General features: G+C 41.6%; 1 protein-coding gene across 3 annotated transcripts in view; it reads left to right on the forward strand.

Moving 5' to 3' along the window:
- The window catches only part of HPSE2 (heparanase 2 (inactive)), a gene marked incomplete at its 5' end in the record, with an annotated part of 566,398 nt that overhangs the window by 424,253 nt on the left and 117,883 nt on the right, over positions 1–24,262 (forward strand). For all 3 annotated transcript variants that reach the window (XM_080641826.1, XM_080641827.1, XM_080641828.1), the window contains 2 exons: positions 11,745–11,851; positions 17,127–17,241. In XM_080641826.1, the coding sequence (XP_080497952.1) occupies positions 11,745–11,851; positions 17,127–17,241 (222 nt within the window). The remainder of the gene's footprint in view (positions 1–11,744; positions 11,852–17,126; positions 17,242–24,262) is intronic.

Consider the following 24,262-nt stretch of genomic DNA (forward strand, 5'->3'; position numbering starts at 1 on the left):
GCAAGAGTCAGATGGAAAAGTGAGAGATGTTTAGGATATAGTACAGATGGTATAGTGTGGATAACTGGGCTGACTCCAAAACAATGACATAAGAACCAAGAAGAACCACTTTGGCTTAAGTCATTTGGACTCAATGATTTGTGTCATCTCCTAGAGGAATCAGAGGAGGAAATAACACTTTTTGATATTATTTTCAGCAATTCAATAAGCACAGGAAGGAGTTGGTGAAATCACAGTCATAAGGGAAGTATTTCCAAAAGTCTATCCATATGATTGCATTTTAAATACTAAATAAACTAAACAATTGGCTTCCCTAATAATTCTTTCCTTCCTCCCTTCCTCCCTTCCTTCCTTCCTCCCTCCTTTCCTTCCTTCCTTCCTTCCTTCCTTCCTTCCTTCCTTCCTTCCTTCCTTCCTCTTTTCTTCCCTATCTTCCTTCACTTATCAGTTGGTTATAATATTCTTAGTATTTTTCAGACCCCTGAGGATATAATAGTAAATAAGACTGATGTGGTGGTAGTCTTCATAGATCTTATGGTCTAGTGGAAAAATAGTTAATGAAGCAAGCAACAATAATAAGGTGTGATATATCCTATATAGGGACATACCAGGTGCTATGGCCCTATCAGGTGCCCATAGAGGGAAATATCTATTTTCTAAGGGAAGAGAAATATAAGAAGTCCTTCTAGGGGGAGTAACATTTAGGCTAACACCTAAAGTATAGACAACTTCATATTTATACAGTTTGTCTTACGGCATGATCAGAGGACTCCTGGTTGTAGATGTATATGGTGGAAGGAATGGTATATATGGTTCATAATATAACTATGATCATTCTTTTGTTAATATCATCATTGCTTATGATTGCTTATTCTATTTAATAAAAATTAACCCCTTTGAAGTCTCAATAAATGCAATAACATTGTGCCACTTTTTCCAATATATCTTAGTTGCAGGATCATGGAAGTAGGTAAGGCAGAAGAATATTTAATCCTTTTAAAGTAATTAATAAATCAAAAAATAAACTTTGTTCTCAACCAACCTTCTGATTTATCTAATTATTTGAGCCTGTTAGTATATCAAGGGGAAGAAGGTAAAGAATAATAGTTATTCTTCAGGATCATAAAATAACTGAACTCACAAGGAAAAATGAGGACAATGATATTGTTAACCTTCTCTAATGAGCAAACTGCAAAATGAAAAGATATAGGGCAAGAACAGTAGTATCACCACAAAAATCAATATTTGATTGATTCATTCATTAATTCACTCATTCATTTAATAATGTTGAATGCTTATTTCAATGTTCCAGTGCCTACCCTAGTATCTCTCACTCAGCAAGTGCTCAATAAATGTTAGAGGGAGGAAGGCAAGCAGAGAGAGGAAAGTGAATGAGCAGAGTCAAATAATGGAAGAAGTGTAACAGAAGTAATGTCTTTGTCTCATTCACATTTGGATCTAATAATGGAAGAATGTAATCTACTACTGACTTTGTAGCATAGTGTCAAATAGATAGAAATAGATTTAGGCAGCCATAAATGGGCTCTGCCTACATGTAGGCACAGCAGGAGATTGTCTTCTGAATATGTGTGTAGGAGTGAAGCAAAAATCTCTTTACAGCTCAAAGTAACATTGCAGTCTGTTTGCTAATGCTGGATATTTCATTTTAGAAAAATAATGTTTTATTCTATAGTACAATGAGGATATAAAATATAAATAACCCAAGAAGAAGAGGTAAACTACACAGGTTTAAAGGCCTACTATGGGGCTAATCTATATATATAAAAGCCTAAGCTACCGAACAACTGGTTGACCGATTGCTATGATGCACACTGACCACCAGGGGGCAGATGATCAGCAGCTGCCTCCTGGTGGTCAGTGCACTCCCACAGCCAACCTCCCGCAGCCAGCCAACCTCCCGCAGTCCCTCCCCCCGGCCAGAAGGCCCTGATCGGCCCGATCGCTGGCCAGGCTGAGGGACCCTACCCATGCACAAATTCATGAACTGGGCCTCTAGTCTATATATATAAAAGGCTAATATGCAAAGTGTCCCCTTGGGAGTTCAACTGGGAGTTTGATTGCTCGCTATGACGTGTGCTGACCACCAGGTGGCAGCACGGAACGAAGGAAGGCCCTGGCTGGCAGCTGGAAGGCCTGGATCAGCCCTGATGGCGGGCCAGGCCTAGGGACCCTACCCATGCAAGAATTTCGTGCACTGGGCCTGTAGTACCAAATAGAAGGCCCTTTCCCAAGAGTAGGTTTTGATTGAGGGGAAGAGAAACAGGCTAAAGAAGTATTCAGGAGAGGCAGAGGATCCTAAATACAAACTGTGTATTTTGTTTGTATGTCTCTTTAATATTTTAGGTGATATTCCTGGGTGATTCTGATTTTCATATAGCCAGAGCTTATACACTGGGGACATCTTTTAGAAAAAGAAACAAACAGGTTTGCACATTTTAGAAGTATAATCTGACAAGTAAACACATTCCTAGGGCCTGCCTAGGACGTTAGTAGAGAGCTGTGAAAGTGGAGAGCTGGAAGTTGAAGCTTCATGAGCTTCCCAGTAAATTAGCCTCTGTGACTCCTCTTGGCTGTGCATCTGCAAATGGGAGAATATGAAGCAAGCAAAACTTTGGCTCTGCCCTTTCATATATTAGATACTAATGATAAATCAGGGACTCTGGCTGGAAAGGTATCTTTACCACAAAAGAGCTCCAAAGTTGAAGACATTTTCATTCCATGAGCCATATTTTCTTGATTATTAAACACAAATAATTATTAAATATACCATCAATTTAATAACATCTGGAAGAGAGAGTAAACAGCTAACAAAGTTTCTTTTGATATTGATCATGAAAAACATTTTTATTCCAAAATCATTGAAGTGTGAAATATTCATCATTAACTTCCAGCAATATAATTGTATTACTTTTTAGGTTACAAATGCCTCTTATTGAGTGCATCATATATTACTAACCCATTGAAGAAATCAGTGATTTGCTCAAGGTCACACTTGCTAAGTAGTAAAATTAGAATTCAGGCCCATCCAACTACAGAGTTCACACTGCTATCCAATACACTATCTGCATTGCCTATACTTGTTAACCATTATTTCATAATCCAAATAATATTTATATTCCTAACTACCCAGGATTAGGAAGGCTTTTAAAGAAGAATACTGGCCGGCCAGTGTTGCTCAGTGGTTGAGCATCAACCTATGAACCAGGAGGTCAGGGTTCGATTCCAGGTCAGGGCACATGCTTGGGTTGCGGGCTCGATCCCCAGTGGGTGGCATGCAGGGGGCAGCCAATCAGTGATTCTCTCTTATCATTGTTTCTATCTATCTTTCCCTATCCCTTCTTCTATGAAATCAATAAAAATATATTTTTTTTAAAAAGAAGACTACTGAATGTTCCTGGTGAAAGAACATTAATTTAATCCCCAAATCAGTTAATGTAATTTGGGGTTCGTCTCTTAGAAATCAGGACTGAATGAGAGTTGGAACCACAATATTAGATAACATCTGATGTTACCACAAAAGTAGTGGAAGATGACAAGGCCTTTTAGGGAGTTATTTGCATTCATTCAGTGGACTTCATTAATATGTTTCATGTGCACAGACTTTTGGTCCTGATATGTGCAAGGCATGACATTGTGGAGCTATATGCTGCCCATGGACATTGGAGGAATGGCCCTGGGAACAAATGGCTGTTTGGGCAAGAAGCTTCTTCAGAAGGGAGAGGCAACTTGGGGTGATTTACCAATGTTTATACATGGAAGTGGGGAGATGTCCTCAGCGAGAGGAAAATACCTGTAAGGCTGGTGGAACCTATCACTTGTCTGTGGGTAGACCGTTCAGTAAGACTGAGGGAAGGACAGAAAAGGACTGGGGAAGGAAGGAAGGAAGATTGCTTTTATGCAAGTAGCTGTTGCCTAGTCTCTTCCTCCACCAGAATTTACCCTTGAACAAGTCATGGCTTTGGGATTCTGTGACCTTTCTTCTTTATTGTTCTGCATATGCTCATAATTTCCTTGTCTCCCTGGTGACTTTATATTTTCTGTGTATGTCTTATTTTAATTTTATGTTTTTTTTTGCAATTACATTCAATTGCTTTTCTGTGGTTTGAGATAATAAGAGCAGAGAATGCAATTTTAAATCCTAAAAATGACACAGAAGCCACAAATTAAAAATTGATCTAATACCGAAAGAAAATGGGCAAAATGTAGCACTCCGGAACAGGGAGATGATAAAAAGAAATTATACAGAAAAAAATTAATGAAACTGACAGGAAGTGCATTAGACAGAAGAAATAAATCAAGAGAATGTGTTGAGAATGGCTGAGCTCAGAATAGTTCGGCTTGTCTAACTTAAGGACATATTAAATATGGAAGCAGTTTAGTCAGTAGAAGCCTCTAGGTCTCAAACAGGAAAATTCAACTAGAAAGTGGACAGAGTCCTAAACTGCAACCATAAGTATTTGATATTTGCTGTTATGGTTTTGGGGCTGTTAATTTTCTTCTCTGAAATTTGACCTTTTCATCAGTAAAATATCTTGAGTTATTTCATTATCTCATTTATTTCACAAGTACTTAATAAATGTTCTATAGGGTATGCAAAAAAGAAAAAAATGCTTATAGTATAGGAAGGAAAACAAATAGGCAAACAGAAAATTATAACTTGGTATAATAAGGTTAAGGTCAGAGACGGGTTCAAAGAACTTTGGGGCCCAAAGGAGAAAAGTAACTTTCTGAAGGTTTGAATAAAGTTTCACACAGGAGGTAACATGAATTAACCCATGAAAAAAAATCAGATAATCTGGGTGAGAAATGGATATGGGGAGAAGGTGATCAGTGAACACCTAAAATAAGATTGTGTAGTTGGAAATGATGAGTCCATTTTGTGTAGTAAACCAGAGGTGTTGTGGTGAGGGAGGGCAGAAGAGGTTACTAAGGGGTTTATGAAGTATCTTAGATACCAAGTTAATTAAAATAGTGGGCATCGGATTCCAATGGCTCAGTGGTTCTCACTGTTATTTCATGATGTCTAACATACTCCCATGGACAAATGTATAAAATAGACCATGGGTTGTGTGCAGTAAATAGCTCTGTAGTTTTTCTCCCAGTTAAGGAATCCTATCTAATAAAAGAGTAATATGCAAATTGACCATCACTCCAACACACAAGATGGCTGCCCCCATGTGGTCAAAGATGGCTGCCCCTATGTGGACACAATATGGCTGCCACAGATGGCCAGCAGGGGAGGGCAGTTGGGAGGGACCAGGCCTGCAAGGGAGGGTAGTTAGGGGCAAACAGGCTGGCAGGGGAGCAGTTAGGCATCAATCAGGCTGGCAGGGAGTGGTTAGGCTGGCAGGCAGAAGCGGTTAGGGACAATCAGGAAGGCAGGCAGGTGAGCAGTTGGGAGCCAGCAGTTCTGGATTGTGAGAGGGATGTCCAACTGCTCGGGATTGGGCCTAAACGGGCAGTTGGACATTCCTCGAGGGGTCCCAGATTGGAGAGGGTGCAGGCTGGGCTGAGGGACACCCCCCCCCCCCCCCGTGCATGAATTTCATGCACCGGGCCTCTAGTCCTAATATATAAAAACCCTGGGTCCTAACGACCAGTAACAACTGGAGGCTGACCAACCAGAAGTCAGTGCTGGCCCCACCCCCAAGCAAGTGGTAAGGGGCAATCAGGCAGGCAGGCAGAGGGGTTAGGGGTGATCAGGTAGGTAGACCAGCGGTTAGGGGTGATCAGGTAGGCAGACCAGCAGTTAGGGGTGATCAGGTAGGAAGGTGAGTGGTTAAGAGAGATCAGGCAGGCAGATGGCCCCTCGCAGGGCTGGCCCCACCCCCCAGCAAAGAAAGAGGGAGGCCCAGGCCAGCCAAGCCAGTGCACCCCAGCCTGTCACCTGCAGAGGGAGGCCACCAGTGGCAGGGAAGGGGGGGCAGCGCTGCACAGATGGTAATCAGTGGCAGCGGTGGGGGTGGGGCCAGCTGCCTGCAGCCGGGGGAAGGAAAGCCCCGATAGGCCCTGATCTCAGGCCAGGCCTAGGGACCCTACCCAAGGGGTCCTGGATTGTGAGAGGGTGCAGGCCAGGCTGAGGGATGCCCCCCAAGTGCACAAATTTTCGTGCACTGGGCCTTTAGTCGTCTTATAATTCTGGTAAATGAAAAGAATGTTACTGTGACAACTTAGAATCTTTTTTTTTTTTTAAATCATTCCCCAGATCACTGCTCTCAAATTCATTACAAACAAGTTACCCTTAGTACATCTCCTAACTCAGTGGTCAGCAAACTCATTAGTCAACAGAGCGGCAAACTGCGGCTTGCGAGCTGCAGTTTGCCAACCACTGTCCTAACTAATTACACAGACGTCTGTCTTCACACACAGCAGTGTGGAGGGTGGACTTATCAGGAGGACTGAGGAAGAAATGGTAAGATCTAGCACTCAGAACAGGGCAGTGAGGAAGGAGAGGGCAGAATGAAATGATCCCCTCCTCTTCTAATAGGAGGTAGTTTAAAGTCAAAAATACCCAAGAAAGATGTAAAGAAACATCGGAACATCACTGAACTCTAACCAGAACCTCTTGTAAATATAATATGGAACAAAGAGGCAGAGGCACCCCTAAGAGGAGCTCTGTGCATAGGTAAGGTTTAAGAAGCTTCCTGAAGCTTTGAACCGATGATACAGGAGATAAGTTCTGGTTTCTTAAAGAGCTACTGCTCTTCCTGATGTCCTGGGGAAGGTTGATTACTGAGTAGATGAGAGGCTGGAATTAATGGACTCCGGCTTCTTTTGGAGGGTGGGCCTCCTGCCAGGCTGATTAGCCAGCTGGCCTGTCCACTGTTCCTGTTTTATTGCTTCCTTTCTCATTAAGGAAGGTGTTGGTTTTGGATAACCATAAACAACATGTCTGCTGCTACAAGGCTACCATCTCTTGCACAGTCAGTGGCTGAGACCAGGCTCTCAGGAGTCATTTAAAAAAAAAAAAAAAAGACTTAGGTCACAGTTTTTGAGAAACAGGAAAAGGAAGTCCAGGTTTGAAACTATGCCACGTAAATGGTTATTTTTCTATTTTTACTGTTTTTCCTTTAAAAAAACTTTCAAAGTGGTAGAGAAAATAAAACTTTTAAAAAATTGGTGCTGTTTTTCCTAACCTCTTCTTTCTCTCTCACCTCACTTCCTTCAGTATTGCCACACAAATAGTCCTGAGGCCTTCAAGCCCGAAATATGAGGGAAGAGAACTGGGTTTCCCTTCACCCTGCCCTGAGTGATGCCCAGGGATTCTGATCAGCCTCTAGTCACTTGTGAGCTGTTCTGTGGGTGCCTCAAAACTCCCTTGTCTACATGGGCCCAATGGCTGAAGTCTATTTAGAACAAAGAGCTTCTAAAAGGGAGCGAACCACTTCACTCCTCTACCTTCACATCAGTAATCTCAGCATTTGTACTTCCCCTCCCCAGTCAGTGTGTTTCTTAAAATAACCTTCATTGGCACATCATTTCTCACCAGGAACATACCTTTGTTTATTCCAGTCCTGCAATTTTCTCTCTTCCAGCACAGGGAGAATCATATTTACGCAGAAAACCGCAGTGTTGAACTAGAGCCCTCCGTTTCTTAGAGTTTCACTTTCTAAGGGAATTTTGCAGGTGGTTCCATCTGGTTTTCCTGATTTTTTTCATTCCTAGTCTGCTCTTACCGATTTCCTCCCTAGTCCCAACCAGCACCCAGTCTCAGTACCTCCCTACCACCTCACCACAATGGTCTCCTCTGCTCATGATAGTCATACAGTTCATCAAGCTTCTCACCATGTTCCAAATGGTAAATGCTCAGAAAATCCTTGTTGATCTGTACCAACTACTCCCAAAACCTTTAATATGAATACTTTCAAGGAATCTCTTTTCCACAGAACATTTCATATAACTTGTTTAGATTTTGTATCAAAGCTCTACCTCACTGTGTGTTTTTTGTTCATGTGGCTTCTCTAGAAAAAGACAGGAATTGCTTCTGTGTTGAGAGTGGATAAATGAACTACTCTGAATGGGAATTATGTTAATGTACATGAACCCTGTGCATTTTTAATTTTAAACGGGCCTTTCTCTGCTACTTGGCATACATCTGGCCCATTATCACCACGACAAGCATTGTGTCCAAAAGAAAAGTAACCAGCTCTAATGTTAGATTAATCCAAACATAATCATATGTATTTTGGACAAGAAGAGTAATTTAGGTAATTTTGATTTATGCTTTAAGAGCTTACCATATACCAGACACTTTTCCAAATGCTTTATAATTATTAGGTAATTTAAATATAAAAAGGCACATATACCACTTTATTGAGATATAATTCACATACCATAAGAGTCACCCTTTAAACGTGTGCAATTCCGTGACTTTTAATATATTCACAGAATTGTAAAACCATCACCACTGTTTAATTTTAGAACATGTTCATCATCCCCCTAAGAAACCCCATACCTATTTGTAGTCACTCCCCATTCCCTCTCCTCTTCTCCTTCTCCTTCTCCAACCCTAAAAAACCACTAATTTGCTTTCGGTCTTTATGGACTTGTCTATTCTGGGTATTTCATATAAATGGAATCATATAACATGTGGCCTTTTGTGTCTGGATTCTTTCGGTTTAATGATTTCAAGGTTCATCGTACTGTAGTATTTACCTTTTTGTTTGGTATTGTTTAACCAAACCCCTTTTCTCTAACTGTCTCATTTCAATATCTGTCTTTGAGCAAAAATTAAATCCTGAATATCCTAGAAGTCAAAGACAAAAAGAAAAACACCATTATTTGACTCAGTTTTAGTTAGTCACAAAAGAAGTACAAAGTTTATCAAGAGCACAGGTATTTTTTTTAATTGTTTTTATTAAGGTATTATATGTGTACATATCTTACCATTGCCCCTCCCACCCCACTCCCATACATGCCCTCACCCCCCAATGTTTTGCATCCATTGGTTACTCTTATATGCATGCATATAAGTCCTTCTGTTGATCTCTTATTTCCCCCACCTCTCCCTAACCTTCCCGCTGTAATTTGACAGTCTCTTTGATGCTTTACTGCCTCTGTATCTATCTTTTTGTTCATCAGTTTATAATGTTTTTTATTATCCACAAATGAGTGAGATCATGTGGTATTTTTCTTTCATTGACTGGCTTATTTCACTTAGCATAATATTCTCCAATTCCATCCAGGTTGCTACAAATGGTAAGAATTCCTTCTTTTTTATGGCAGCATAGTATTCCATTGTAGCACAGGTATTTTTAAGGGGAATCATTGGTGTAGTCATTTAGTGTCACTATATGGCTCTGTCTTTTGATCATTTAAGGTGTTTTCCTGGCTTTCTTAGTTATAAAGTGTTGCCCTGGCTACTTCGAGTCCTTTGAGAAGGGGGAGAGACTTGTCTGTGACATCCTCAATAACTCTTCTTTTTTTGGGTGCAAGGGGGATTCTTATTTAATCTTTAAAAGCATTCCAATTTGATCTCCACTATTAATTCCCAGGGTTTTTCTTCCATTTTTTATTACTATCTTACTTTCATCTGAAATTTTTGAAAGGATCAAGCACTTTGCTATCTCTGATTTAAAAATAGGTCTCAAATAATATAAATTATCTAGTAGTTGGTGTTGGGGGAGGGGTGTGGAAAGGCAGGGAACTGTACCCAGGAAGAGATTTTTTAAAAAGAAATCTCTTTGCTGATGTCTGCCCATGAGTTTGGAAAGAGGAAAGTTCTGACATACATATGACTCTCTCTCTCTCTCTCTTTGCATATATATATATATATATATATATATATATATATACACACATATACATACATATATGCAAAGAATTAATTAAAACCATATTCCTGAACTATAGCAAACTATTATCATCAATTCATGCAAAGACCTGCTTTAATTTTTACCTTCATCTCTAATCCCCACTCACATGTACCTCCCTCAAATGCATGACTTCCTTATGTGTTTGATATATGTCTTTAAGAAACATATATCTTTATATACTGTTTAGTGTTATTGGGTGTGAATGGGTAATTATATAAATAATATTGGTCCATAAATATCATTTTGTTGATTTTTTTTAACTTACCACTAACCCTTTAAAACCTGTTCATATTGCTGGATTTACATTGAATTTATTGCTCTAACTTGTGCATAATATTTTATGATATGTATCCACCACATTTTATTCTCCTATTCCTCTAGCAACAGACACCTGCCACAAACATAGTAAACATTCTCATACTTGTCTCCTTAGAGACCTAAGGGAAAATAGAGTTGGTCTAAATGTACAGGAGAGTAATTGGTGGGCCATAGGACCTTACTAAATGCACTATCATATTTATCCAGTGCCTCTTGTGCATAACCGGCATCTTCTCAGTCCCACCTCCTGCTCTGGTTATCTCTGCAGAGATCAGAGATAGGCAGGTGCACAGGCTGCGGCCAGTGTAGTGCTGGTATGGTGCAGTAGAGCCTCACCCCTCAATGAAATGGGGTAATGGCAGGAGGGGATAAATAGTCACAAGGCTACTCTTGACCTTTGGAGGATACGAGCCAAAGGACAATTCTGAGACACAGCTCTTACAAGATCCCTGTGGGATTGAGTACAAGTTGCCAGCACTGGTTGCCAAATGCTTCCTTGTACTGGTCTCCCCTTCTTCCCTATTTCAGTCCCCCAGTTCCTCATTTCTGCTGATATTACTTCCCAAATGAACCACCTATAGACAAGCCTTTGTGTCAGCTCTGCTTTCAGAGGCTAAGCGGTGTACAGCATTATCCCTAAGTCCTCACTGATTGCTTTCCAAAAGATCTGAGCTCTGATTGGGATAGTTTGGCCAATCTCCAACATATGGATCAGACACTAGGCCATTTCAAAACGTCAGAGGGCCTTCTTTGCTTAGAAGACTGCTCCCTGTGCAGGATCTTTCACCCGTGGGTCAGTGATTTTTCTTTTTATGCTTACTGCAGTTACCTCAAAAATGTGGTTGTAATATGTGCACGTGCCCTGGTAATTGTAAATATTTCTCCCAGACATTGATCTATGTGGTCTCTCATGATTCATGACTTTTGATGTATGCACTCATCCATGGATTTGCTGTAACAGAGTATTAAGAAAATTTGCTTTTCACCCTAGCTGGTTTGGCTCAGTGGATAGAGCATTGACCTGCAGACTGAAGGGTCCCAAGTTTGATTCTGATCAAGGGCACATGCTCAGGTTGCTGGCTCGATCCCCAGTAGGGGGTGTGCAGGAGGCAGCCGATCAATGATTCTCTTTCATTGATGTTTCTCTCTCTCTCTCCCTTCCTCTCTTAAATTAATAAAAATGTATTTAAAAACAAAAAGAAAATTTGCCTCTCAGTGCTTGTTAATAAGGAAATATTATAGATTTATATCTTCCAGTGAAGGGTACTGCAGTCAGTTTATGTCCTGGAATCGCACTTGTTCTCTTGTCACATTGGAGTAACTTAGGAAAAAGTGATCATTTCTTTGAGTGGTTATGTGTCAATATTAATGCTTGTGTGTGTGTGTGTGTGTGTGTGTGTGTGTGTGTGTGTGTACACGCATGCGTGTGCCGGGTCACTGAATGTGGTGCATCAAAATAAAAAAAGCACAGGTTATTACCACCTGGGAGTAAGGGATTGCAGGAATTTCCTTAAGGGATGTGTGTTTCTTCTCATTGGGGAACAGCTTTTAATAATATCACTATCCCATTCTGCTTTGTTGTGTGAACAGGTGGTTAATACATACACTCCAGGAAAGAAGATTTGGCTTGAAGGTGTGGTAACTACCTCAGCTGGAGGCACAAACAACCTATCAGATTCCTATGCTGCAGGATTCTTGTGAGTAACACTTTCAATTTCACTCCCAGGGACTTTGAGGAAAGAAGGATAGTGAGACTGCCATAGTTGCTCAGTATTCTGCCCTTGAGAGGGAGAGTGTGTGTTGAAAATTCTTCATCCATTTATTTGTGAGTATGTTTAGCCATTCAATAAAGCAAGATTAGAGACTTCTCTAGATATGAAAATGCCAGGCATAGGCATTAGAACAAGATAGTAGCAGCACTAGTCATAAAAGTAATAAAAAATTTATTTAATGTCTCCAGTGCAAAACATAGTGCTGACATTTTCTCATCTAATTTTTACCATTCCTGGAAGATGGGTAAGAGTAACGCAGGGTTTTTGCCCTCCAGGATCTTAACATTGGAGGAAGGGAGACGAGGTAAGTAAAGTCATAAAGATAAGTGCCATAACAATAATAATTTTAACTCTGTCGTGCTTACTGTGTGCCAAGCACTGTCTAAAACGCTTTATATATGGTTAATAATTTAACAGCCAGTGAAGTAGGAACTATTACTTTATAATAAAAGCCTAATATGCAAATCGAATGAACGGCGACGACCGGCAGAAAGACCAGTTGCTATGATGCGTACTGACCACCAGGGGGCAGATGCTCAACACAGGAGCTGCCCCCAGCCCGCAGGCCCCAGCCCAGCCAAGGCAGGTGCCAGCAGGGGTGCCCTCCACCCCTGATCTCCCCGCTGGTCTCTCTGCAGATTGGCCCTAATCACCAGCCAGGCCTAGGGAACCTACTGGCATGAATTTCATGCACCGGGCCTCTAGTTACTTTATAACAACCAAGTGAGATAAATACTATTATTAGTTAGTAGCAGAGATTGGACTCACACCCAGGCAGCATGTGTGACCACCTACATCAGTCCACCTTTCCCTGAGTCAGTCTATAAAAGAAAAGTGATAGACATGCAAAGGAATCAAGGATTTCTCTGACTGGGAGGATCAGGAAGGGCTTAATGGGAAAAGTAGCATTTGAATGGGACAAAGAGAGATTACTCTAATTTCTGTTGGTGGAGAATGGTAGTGACGGGACGGGGAGCATTCTCAGCTGAAGGAACAGGGGAGGGGAAATGTGTGTAACAGAAGGGTTGGCATCTGAGGGAATGTAGGAAGGCTGAGACTAAGGAGGGAGTTTACCATCAAATCATGAAAGGCCTTGAAGATCAGGCAGACGAAATGAAGCCTGTTCCATATTCAGTGGCAAGCCAGTGAAGGTTTTGGAGGAGAGAGACATCATCTGACCTATGTTTTAAAACGTTGGCTTTGGCAATAGTACACTCAAAGTCTGGAGAGGCAAAGGATGGGAAAATGAACTTGAAGGTTATTGAAGTTTTCTGGAGAACAGTTTAAGCCAGAAGAATCAGAGCCTCTGGGTGGCCTGCCAGTGTTACATAGCAGGGACAAACCCTCAGGACCACGGCTAACCTGTCCTGTCTAGTCTCATGGTCGTGGCTTTTGGCTAAGCAAGGTCTTTCTAAAAAGCTTCTTTGATACATTTGTGAAGGAGAAATCAGGTCAGTCAGGTAGATTTGCCTTTACAGATAGAATCCTGCAAGTGCAGATGAAGATAATGAGTCAATGTAATATACTATAATACCCTGGGTCTTCCATCTATGTGTCCTCAGCACTTAACACTGAGTGGCACAGAACAGTTGTTCAATGAGCATGGCTCAGATGAATGACATGGAGTGAATCAGCATTTGATAGTGTTGCTGAGAGTCTTCTTTCAAAAATATACTCCGCACCAGGTTTCACTGTGACGGGGGCCAGGGTAAGAAGTCAGACTAGCGGTCAGTACTACAGGGGACCTCTTGGCATCAGCAGTGGACTAGCTTTCGCTCAGCTGTTGTAAAAGAACTCTGCTGCAGAGCCCAGCACACAGCCCCGTGCACTGAGTGTTTCCATGAGCATCTTCTCTTCAGGGGATGATATGAAATGAAAAGTACCACAGACCTTCATGGAGGGAGCTGGAGAGAGACCCATCTTTTTATGAGCATCAGCCAAATATCTGTAGATATCTGCATTTTGCAGAACACAGATAAACATGGTTGTTTAGATTCTAGTCGTAGTTCAGACACCCATTGCTTAGTTGGCACAGACCATATGAAAACCAGCTCATTCTGCTCCTGATCTTCCTTCTTACCTCTTTATCACACATTTGCTCACAGCTCCACTGGCAGCTATCCAGCATTGTGCCCTTTGAGTTCAGTTCTCTTCAAGGGGCATAAATTGTGTCCTAGAAAAAAAAAAAGTAAAGCATTATAGGAAGTTCCAGAAAGTTAGCAAGAAATAGGGAAAAAGGCATTTTTTATCCTTTTTTTTCAATATATGGTATAACTGTGAGCTTACTAGTACACATACCCATGCAATCATGAATCAGAATTCTTCACTGCCAAGTATTCAAGGGTACTTTTTCCCATCAGGGCTTTGAGATTCTTAGATGCACTACAGTATACCCTTGGCATACTACTGTGTCTCCAGTTTCTAGTAGAGTCTGGCACATGTTAGATATTCAATACACTTATGTGGAATGAAAAATACTGGCTGAAGTAGCATCCTTGGTGAAATATTTCAGTCAGCTTACCACCTTTCTCTATTTGAGCATAAAAGGGAGACTTAGAACATCATGTATCTCTTCCTCTCAGGGCTTATTATTACCGGAAGAAGATGAAGATAACTTCAGTACTAACCATCCACTCTGAAAAGCCAGGGGGAAGCAGGAGTTCTGGCCATAGTCAATTTTGAATCCTGTGGGGATGTGCATATTGGATGTGGGTTTGGAGAAGAGGATGCATATTCTTCCCTTTTGTGTTACAGTTCCTTCAAAATCTCCCCATATACTAGCAAAAATTCACATTTACTAGTTAACATTTATTTGTTTAAAAAATATATAAAATCTTTGCAGGTGACTGTGCTAGGCTCTGTAGAGGTCACAAGTTGGAATTTGATACCATCCCTGTAAATGTGTATGTACAGGTATTTACATACCTAGTGCTTTACAAATGACTTACATAGTCACAGCACTTTTTAAATCTATCCTCAATGCTGAAAATAAGGCCTGGCATTTACAATTGATTAATTAATGTCCTTGAATGAATAATGAATGAACAAGTGGGAACTTTTCACATATAAAAATACCAAAATATGGTCTTGTGTAAACATCCAGATGCTGGTAGATATAGGGGCTCACATATACATGGTGACATATTTACTCATCACTCTGTTTCTTCATTCACTCAACAAGGACAGGGCTATAAAGGAGAATAACACACATGTGTTTTTATAGATAAATACTTGTTAGATGTAGGCCCTATTGTATTTGTGCTATTTTCACATTGAAAGAACACTGAGTTAGGAGGCGTCCACCCAGAATTCATGTTATAGTTCTACTACAAGATATTTAGTACTGTGTCTCAAAGGAAAAGCCAAAGCTGCTATCCTGATTTCATAGGGTTGCCAAAATAATAAAAATAATAAAGGCAAGTAGCTTAGGCATGATATTCCAAAAGAATTTTTAATACCCTGGGTTACAATGTCCCAATTAAAACAACAACAAAAAAGGTTCTATTATATTATTGTTAAATTTCTTTTATATTTAAAACTTTTGTTTTTGTGTTTTGCTTTGTATTTGTAACTCTAATTATCAGTAAATATTTGTTAGTTTTTATGAGAATAACATATAATTGTCAATGTGAAAAATTTTTGAAAATATCAATGATATTCATTCATAATATAAAAATTAGCAATGCTCTTCATTTCATTAAGGGAAAACTTCCATTCTATAAGTCACTGGTTTGGAGCTCCATATGGTTTCAGATTTGGGAAATCACAACTATGCATAATATGTCTCTAGTATGCTGAATGGTGATTTTTAAAGTTCCTAGAATCTAATTTGATCCAGATCATTTTCAACACAATAAAGAGTATTGAGCACCTACACTGTACTAGGAACAGTGATGGGTGTTTTGGGTACAAAGCTAAAACGTATGTCTGTTCTTGATGAGTTTGTAACCAACTGGGAGACAGCAGTGTAGTGAGCAAGTGATTGTCATTTAATGGGCTGGCAAAGGGTATGAATAAGAGTTCTGGGAGTACAGAGGAGGAAGGCACTACTTTGACTGGCGGCAGAAGTTAAAAGGAGGTGACACTTGACTAGGAGATTAACAGGTGGAAAGAAATTTGCCAGATGAGATGGGTTAGAGGAAGAGTGGAAGGGAATACTGAGCAGAAGTTAAAACACGTATAAAGACTCAGGTAAGCATTGAAAGCATTGTATATTTGGGCAGCCAAGAGTAGTTTTATGTAGCTTAGAGCCTGGGAAATGGGGGTTAGAGTGAGAGAAAAGGAAAGAAGAGGTGACAGATAAAGCTAGACACATATGCTGAGAAAATATTATGAAATGCCTCAATATTATACTGAGAAGACTGAAGCTCTCAGTCATATTTCTTGCACTTATATTATTACAATTAGAAGTTTCCCTAAGTTGCAGAAGTAGAAAGAGAAAGAGAAAAGAATGAACTGAATTTGTCAATAATGAAGGCAGAGTTAGCATGGGTGTTAGAAGAACCTAGAGAACAGTGTTTTTGAAGGAAAACATGCCCTGAAAAGGGGGTGTTTGGCATAGTGGGGTATGCAGTAAGTGTTTGAGCAATGCAGGTCCTTCACTGTGATATGCATGTGATTGCAGCGTACTTGAACCCCTGTATAGTTATAGTGTGAATACAATTATTATTGCATCGACTGCTGATAGTAATATATGAGGGAATACAAATAACTGTCCCACTCTTGCACAGATCATACGAGTATTTGAATTAGAGACACATGAAAGCCACATGCACAGTCATAGGGTGAAAGCAGGAGAGTTCAAGTGATGAAAAGTACAGTGTGTGTGCTCCTGTGATTGTGTATCCTGTGGCCAGGGGGTAATAATGATGTTTACAAGTGCCTAGGGTGTTCATTTAAATATTGAATATTACAGGAATAAGAGATAAGTCATTAGCAACAAGCTATTTATAACCAAGGGCAATTCATTTTCCTGTATCTCTGTTTCTTTTCCTATAAAGTGAGAGGTAAAATTTGATAATCTCTAAAATCTCTTCCAGCTGGTTATTCAATGCTTAAAATAATCTTCTCCTTTAAAGTGTGAGGTAAATTTGGTGGTGAGTGTGGTTAGTGTATATATGTGTGTGTTAGCCAGACTCTGTAGAGTTGTTATATGCTATTTAAAAATGTATTGATGTAGCTTTTCCCCCCTGCTTTCTAGATGGTTGAACACTTTAGGAATGCTGGCCAATCAGGGCATTGATGTTGTGATACGGCACTCATTTTTTGACCATGGATACAATCACCTCGTGGACCAGAATTTTAACCCATTACCAGTAAGTGTGAGATAAAGATTCCCAGCTCCTTCTCTATGTCATTCAGTTCTTTTGATCATGCCTTGTTCCACTCTGGGAGAATTTTTCTTCTGTTACCAGTTAATCTCCTGAATTGGACAGAAGCATTCTTGACCCATTTCACAGACTTTGGGCTTCACCCCCAACCATCCACACCTCTACATGTGCATGTATGTGCGCGCACACACACACACACACACATACACACATTTATATATAACATATTTATACATTTATTTACTACTATAATTTTAAGAAATCTTGTGCAGTTGAGATTCCACATCTACTTGTGGCCTGTTTGAACTCTGCTTGAGAGTGAATTTTTCCAGATTGTTTTCTTTAATGCTAATAGGAGACATTAGTTAATGTCAGATACAACATGTTGAAAGCAGATGGGAGCGTGCTGGCCAAAATCAGATACAGTAGGAGCCCATCCCTTGGAGAGTGGCTGAATGAAGTGCACTTACAGTTAGATGTTGATCCCTATGTGACAATGAGGGGATTTTTCCAGAGCACCAACTTCTCTAGCAAAGCAAAGAAAATGGAAAGAAAACTAAGGAAGAATGGCAAAAGCAGAGATCTGGGTTTGTCCAGTGACTAACAGTCAAAGAAATCCCACTTAGTCCAGAAAAGCTGTGCTTACCAGAAATATTACCTGGGCCATCCTTTTGACAGATGTCTTGGTCATGATGCAAGGTCAGACTCCTCTCATTAACCCATAGAATGTCAGAGCTAGGATCCCCCTTCTAGATGATCTAGTTCCACCTCGTATAACAGAGGGACTGATAGCCTAGGGCCGGGGGAAGGGCAGGTAGAGCCAGCTCTAGGACCTGTCCCTGTTCCCCGGTCCAGTGCTCTTTCTACAGAATTTCTGCTCCCACAGGGTCCACAGTAAACAAATCCAGTGGAACCAGTGAGTGTTCCTGCCATTTGCTTCCCTCTGCCTAAGTCCAGGCCTGAGCCAGAAGGCCTCCAAACCTGGAACAGAGAACAGCTTGGCCTCCAACAGCACCATTTCCATGTCTCAAAACAATCCCTCTAGTCAGAGTTCTGAACATTTATTGCATCACTTATTGCACATCACTCCCAATTCAAACACAATACTGGCACAGTTGCTTTTATTCATAGAGCCACGATGCCTCTCTCAAAGTGGGGGCGGATGGAGGAGGTGGCGCTGGGTACAGAGGAGTGGAGGGGGAAATTTTAGTTTGGAACCATAGGGTTTTGTGCTTGCTTTGAGCTCATAAACTTATAGAGATAAACAAAATAATAATTAGAAAAGTACATTTAACCAATATAATGTCATATGAAAATACTTACTGATCATCAGATAGTGAGGAGGAGACTAATAATAGGTAAGTGAATATATAAATAATAGAGTGCTATAACAAGGAGTCAGTGGAGGCTCCTTGAAAGTGTGTAGAAGGAAGCCTTCTCTGAGAAGGTGACATTGAAGCTAAGAGCCCAGTGAAAAGAAGGAGTCAGCCATATGGATTTTGCAGAAGAGCTTTCAGGAAGAGGAAGAGCTAGCATGAAGTCCTCACAGCAGACATGTTTGAGGAAACACAAGAATAGCTGAGTGACGGGGCCTGGCAGGGAAGGGGAGACTGAGTGGACATGAAGGCTCGCTGGAGTCAGATCACATGGGGCTTTTTAAGCTAATAGGAGTTTGAATTTTCCTGTAAGTAGTATGAAAAGCCATAGGACAGTTTTATGGAGGGAAGTAACATTTTTTTAAAATCACCTTCATGTAATTAATGCATCAAATGTGAGTTATAATTTCTTTAATATTGTGGACAATATTTAATTTATATACCACTTTCATATACATATATCAATAATGCTCTGAACACTCTGTCTTCCCTTCCCTCTGTCCTTCCTTTTTTCTTTCTTCTTGCTTTATTCCTTCCTTCATTCATTCAAATCTTATTCACTCTTCTTGTTCAAGTGCAATGGGGCCACTGTGATGAACCAAAGAGATAAGGAATTCTTGGAGCTTATAATCTAATGAGGCATACTGAGAAATGGAAAATAAATAAACATGCAAACAAAATAATTACACTTGGCCTAATTATTCTGCAGAGAGTCTGATAGTATGACTATTTATACTTATTTTGCTGAAGAAAAACTAAGATTATTAAGTGAGTGATCCAAGATCAGACAAGTAGTAAGAACTGGAACTCTAAGAGTTTCTCAGCTCCAAATCCTGTTTTCTTTTCACCGCGCTGCCCTGCTTCTTGCAGTACTCTCTGTTGTATCTATGCTGTGGTCTGAGGCCAGTGTTTGCCTCAGAATTGGGTCCAGAGATAGAAATAGGCATTTTAAGGAACTGAAGAGAAGAAAACCTAGACTAGAAAAAGATGGTATTTGGGTAACTAGACAGGCTTGATTTCTAGAACTGGACAATCCTGAATTCCAAAGCATGACTATGTGTAGGTTAAAGATGCAAGTCTTCATGGCTTTTTCCCCCAAATGAGAGTTGCTGCAGGTGGCCTCCCTAGAAAGCATGGCACAGAAGACCTCAGTTGATATGTAGTAGTAGCAGAGCTCACAGAAGCTCATAGGAAGCTGAAACAAATCCCACTGATTTAGCACAAATGAGCGGGGCAGCTGTGTTTCTGGAAACACCAAGCTCTAATAAAGAAACCATATGTAAAATGCACTTAAAAAGGTAGCAGTCTTTCTTTTTGTCTTTCTTTACACTAATAAATTCTGCACCTTATAAGTAGAGAACTTGGAAGCTGGGAGAGTGTGTCCTAAATCCCCTGGAGAAAGTTTACTAGGCTAGACCATGGCACCAACATGGCAGGTCCTGCCAGCAGCCCCGGGAATGTGTAACAGAGACAGACCTGGGAATTGTATAGGAGGCACTTCAGAGAGTTGTGCAGTTGATAACCAAACACTGCCAATAAAAATGTGCGGGTTTTATATTGCAACTAAATCTTCAAGAGAATTTGTAAAAAGCTTAGGGGATTACTGAGTTGTTTTGATTGCCTCCCAGAAAAATCAGTATTTTCTATTCCAGCTCCTTCAAATCTGGTTCAGTATATTTCAGGAAAGGTTTTTACTAGAAAACTGGAGGCCTGGTGCATGAAATTTCATGCACTGGTGGTGGTGCAGTGTGGGGGGGTCCCTCAGCCTGGCCTGCACCCTCTCGCAGTCCCCCCTTGCTCCTTACCGCCCTCCTGCAGCAGAGGCGGGAGAGGATCCCACCACCACCGCTGCGCTCGCCAGCCATGAGCCCGGCTTCTGGCTGACTGGCGCTCCCCCTGTGGGAGCGCACTGACCACCAGGGGACAGCTCCTGCGTTGAGTGTCTGCCCCCTGGTGGTCAGTGCGCACCCATAGTGACCAGTCCTTCCACCGTTCGGTCGATTTGCATATTAGGGTTTTATTATATAAGATAGCATTTTGTTTTTGTTAATGTTCTAGGATACATTTTTAAAAAGTGAGGATCATGGCCTAATGGCTCCTCCTATATCCCATATTACCCTTCCACTGACTCAGTCAACTTTGACCCCAGTTTGTAGTATTCCATCTCAGCTCTGACAAGGCCATTCCAATAGCACCAGTCCAGTCTAAGGTAAGAGATAATATGTGAGTAGCCCTTCAAAAATACACCAAAAACTTGTCTTCAAAAAAAGATCATTTTCAACTTCTTTGTGTTCTTCATGGTTCCTCCTCCAAAAAAGTACCAACTCTCCTCCTGTTGTGAGATTTCCCTTCTCCGAGGAAGAGCAGAACATTAAGTTTACCAGTGCTTCATCACTCAGCTCCCACCCTTTCCCCTGACCCCATGCCATTGGGAAGGAGGGAACGTGTGAGTCTCCACAGCCAGTCAGCCAGTCATGGGCTCCCTTGGGAGTAAATGATGTTTGTGCAGAAGAGATTTGCACATCCAGTGGACATAGTCCAGACCCCACCAGTTGTGGGCATTCTCCTAAGAGAGGGTTTTGGAATTTAGCTTGCTGCTTTTTTTTAAGAGCTTGATTTACAGAGCTCTCAGGGAAAGGAACAGTGAATTACTAGTCAACATCTTCTTAACTCCCACGCCAGCCTAGCAAATATAATTCAATTAAAAAACATTGACACTGCAAATGTGTCTAGTTCGGTGCTAGTATGCAGATAAATAAGATATAGTTCCCTCATCTGCAGAGTTAACAATCTGGTCTGTGTTTGCATTTGAGGGATTACAATTTAGTCTTCTATTTAGAATAAAATAGAAAGCTAGTTCACGTTGGGTTGCCTTTTCTATACTGAGCGTAGTGATGGAATATTTATATTTGCTGTCTGTTTTGCTGACTGTTCTGCTGAATAATAATAAACATTCAATTCACCCCAGTACAACCTTATTGAACACTTGTTCTGTAATACAGTCAGTGGTTGTGGATTGTACTGCAACTCACTAGTCTATGGTAGGATTAAACCTATGTCTGTGGTTATCATAGCAACAGGATTTGAGCCAAGCCAACACTGTTCAGATGTCTTGTGGACATTGGAAAGAAATTGAATCTTAATGATGCCTGCCTAGCTTGGCTAGTTAGCTTTTTATAGGACTAAGATCCTAGGTGCGCCATTCTTGTTTCCCTTTGAAATGTTAAATAATGCACAGCCATGATATGGACACAGGATCAGCTTAAATCTGTGCCTTACCTGAGGAAGAACATCCAATTACAAATTCATGTCCTATTGATGCTGGATTGATGCACAATTTATTCTCGTGTGAAGAACACCACTTAATTAGAAGCCTCACGGGGAACAGCAGGATCCTGGTATAATGAAAACAATCGCGATTCTAGCCCTAGCTCTGCTATTAATTAGATGTGTATCTTTGGGTTCCAATTTTCTTGTCATTTAAATTGTAATAAAAATGTCTCCTCTGTCTACCGCCAAAAGATACTGTTACAGTCCTTGAGAAAATGAGACATGATAATAAGATTCTGATTTTTAAATATACATGATGCACATGTATACATAGATAATTACTGGAAGAGATTACATCTAAATGTTAAAAGTGGTTTCTTTGTGTAGTAAGGATTACAGTTTTTATTCTTTTTTATGTAAAATTGCTACAACAAGCATTACTGCTTTTATAACCTCAAAAATAGTTTTTAAAAAATAGACTATTTTGAAAAGATTGTGTTTTCAATAGTTAAGTGAACATTATTCCAGCCTAATTCACTTACCATAAACCAGGGACCCAGTGCACAAATTCATGTACCTTGAAAAGAACAGTGGGCCGCGAGGCTGTGGTCTCAGCCCATCCTCTGTGTCCCTGCCCATCCCCTCCCACCGTGGCCCCCAGTCCCCTGTCTGCCGGCAGCCCCGTTCCTGCTGCCGCTGCTCCCACATGCTGACAGCGCTGGCCCCACTCGCACCCACTGATGGCGTGGAGCTATTTGGGCCAGCGCCAGCAGCGGGTGCGAGTGGCGGCTGCTGCCCTGATCACCCCTCAGGAACAGGGGGAGGTGGAGAAGCCCTCAGGGGTGATTGGGGCCAGCAGCCGCCGCTTGCACCTGCTAACAGCACTCAGTGATCGGAACGGGCACTGGGCGCTGGCTGTGGGTGTGAGTGGGGCCGGCACTGGCAGCAGGTACAAGTGGGGCCATCGCCGGCAGTGGGTGCGAGTGGCGGCTGCTGGCCCTGATCACCCCTCAGGAGCAGAGGGAGGTGGAGAAGCCCTGAGGGGCAATCGGGGCCAGCAGCCACCTCTTGCACCCACTGCCGGTGCCCTGGTGCCAGCCCCGATCATTCAGCGCCGTTAGCGGGTGTGATCAGCAGCTCTGGTGCCAGCAGCAGGTGTGAGTGCTGGGTGGGACCGCGGCGCACTGGAGTAAAGAATTTTCAGTAACTAACAGAGGCTTGCCCCGATGACAGCGACTGGTGCCCTGCCTTTGTCTGGCGCCCCCGCTCACCTGCTCCACCATCCCGCTGTGGCTGATGCCCGCCAAGTTCTGCGCATGCCCCCTGGTGGTCAGCATACGTCATAGCGACCAGTTGTTTGGTTATTTGGTTATTCAGTTGTTCCGACATTCGGTCTATTTGCATATTAGGAATTTATATAGAGAGAATATATATAGATTGATTTGTTCACTTATAAACACTTATTACACTCACGCTACATGCCAGATAGAGACTGTGCTAGACACTGGAGGCACTCACTGTCTTGCCCTCAAGGAGCTTAGGAGTGGATGGAAGACAGATGAGTCAGCAGGAACTGGCAGAAGCACTTTGTCAGGACAGAGGAAGAACAGAGGCCAGCCTGTGTCAGCCAGGCATCAGGCATCAAGAAAGTCTTTCTGGAGGAGACACCACCAGTGCTGGGTCTTGAAGGGGAAGAGCAAGTTAACCTTAGGTTCTGGGGAAGAACGTCCACACAGAGGCAGGAGCATGTGCAGTTACAGGGGTGTTAATTTTTCCAGGGAGTCGTGGTGGATGAATTATGAAAAATTACTTAGCAAGCTTTTCCCATTGCTGTCCAGTGGCCACACAGGCTGAGTGAAATGTAAAGAATTTCCAAGCTGGAGGTGGTGAGGCAGAGGAGGTACAAAACCCAGCCAAACCAGCCTGGGACCTGTTTCTTGGTGTAGCTTCCTTTCTCTTTCTTTTCTTTCCCGTGGGAGCCATTAGGAAGATGAAAGAAGCAGAGTGTACCTGTTTAGGGGTAGCTGTGATGTGAAACCCAATCCTCTCATTAGAGGCCCTGACAAAAACTTCTCCATGCACAGCCTTCCTTTGTGGAGATCTGCAGCTGCTGAGAGAAGGGTGTCCTCAGCTGCAGGATCAATCACTGTGCTGGCTCTGTGGCAGTGGCTGGAACGCCCGGGCTGCATGCCCAGTGGGCATAGCTTGCTTCTTTCCTCCTCTGTGCCTCCAGACCCTGACTTCTCAGATCAGAGCCTGTGCCTGCATTGTCTAACTAGGCAGGCAACTTTTTTGCTCCTAATGCTTTAAATAGAAGCCCCTCTGATTTTTTTTTACTACAGTCCTCACCCTTTGCTTAT

The sequence above is a fragment of the Plecotus auritus genome (genome assembly GCF_963455305.1).
Source record: "Plecotus auritus genome assembly, chromosome: 9".
Classification (NCBI taxonomy): Eukaryota; Metazoa; Chordata; class Mammalia; order Chiroptera; family Vespertilionidae; genus Plecotus; species Plecotus auritus.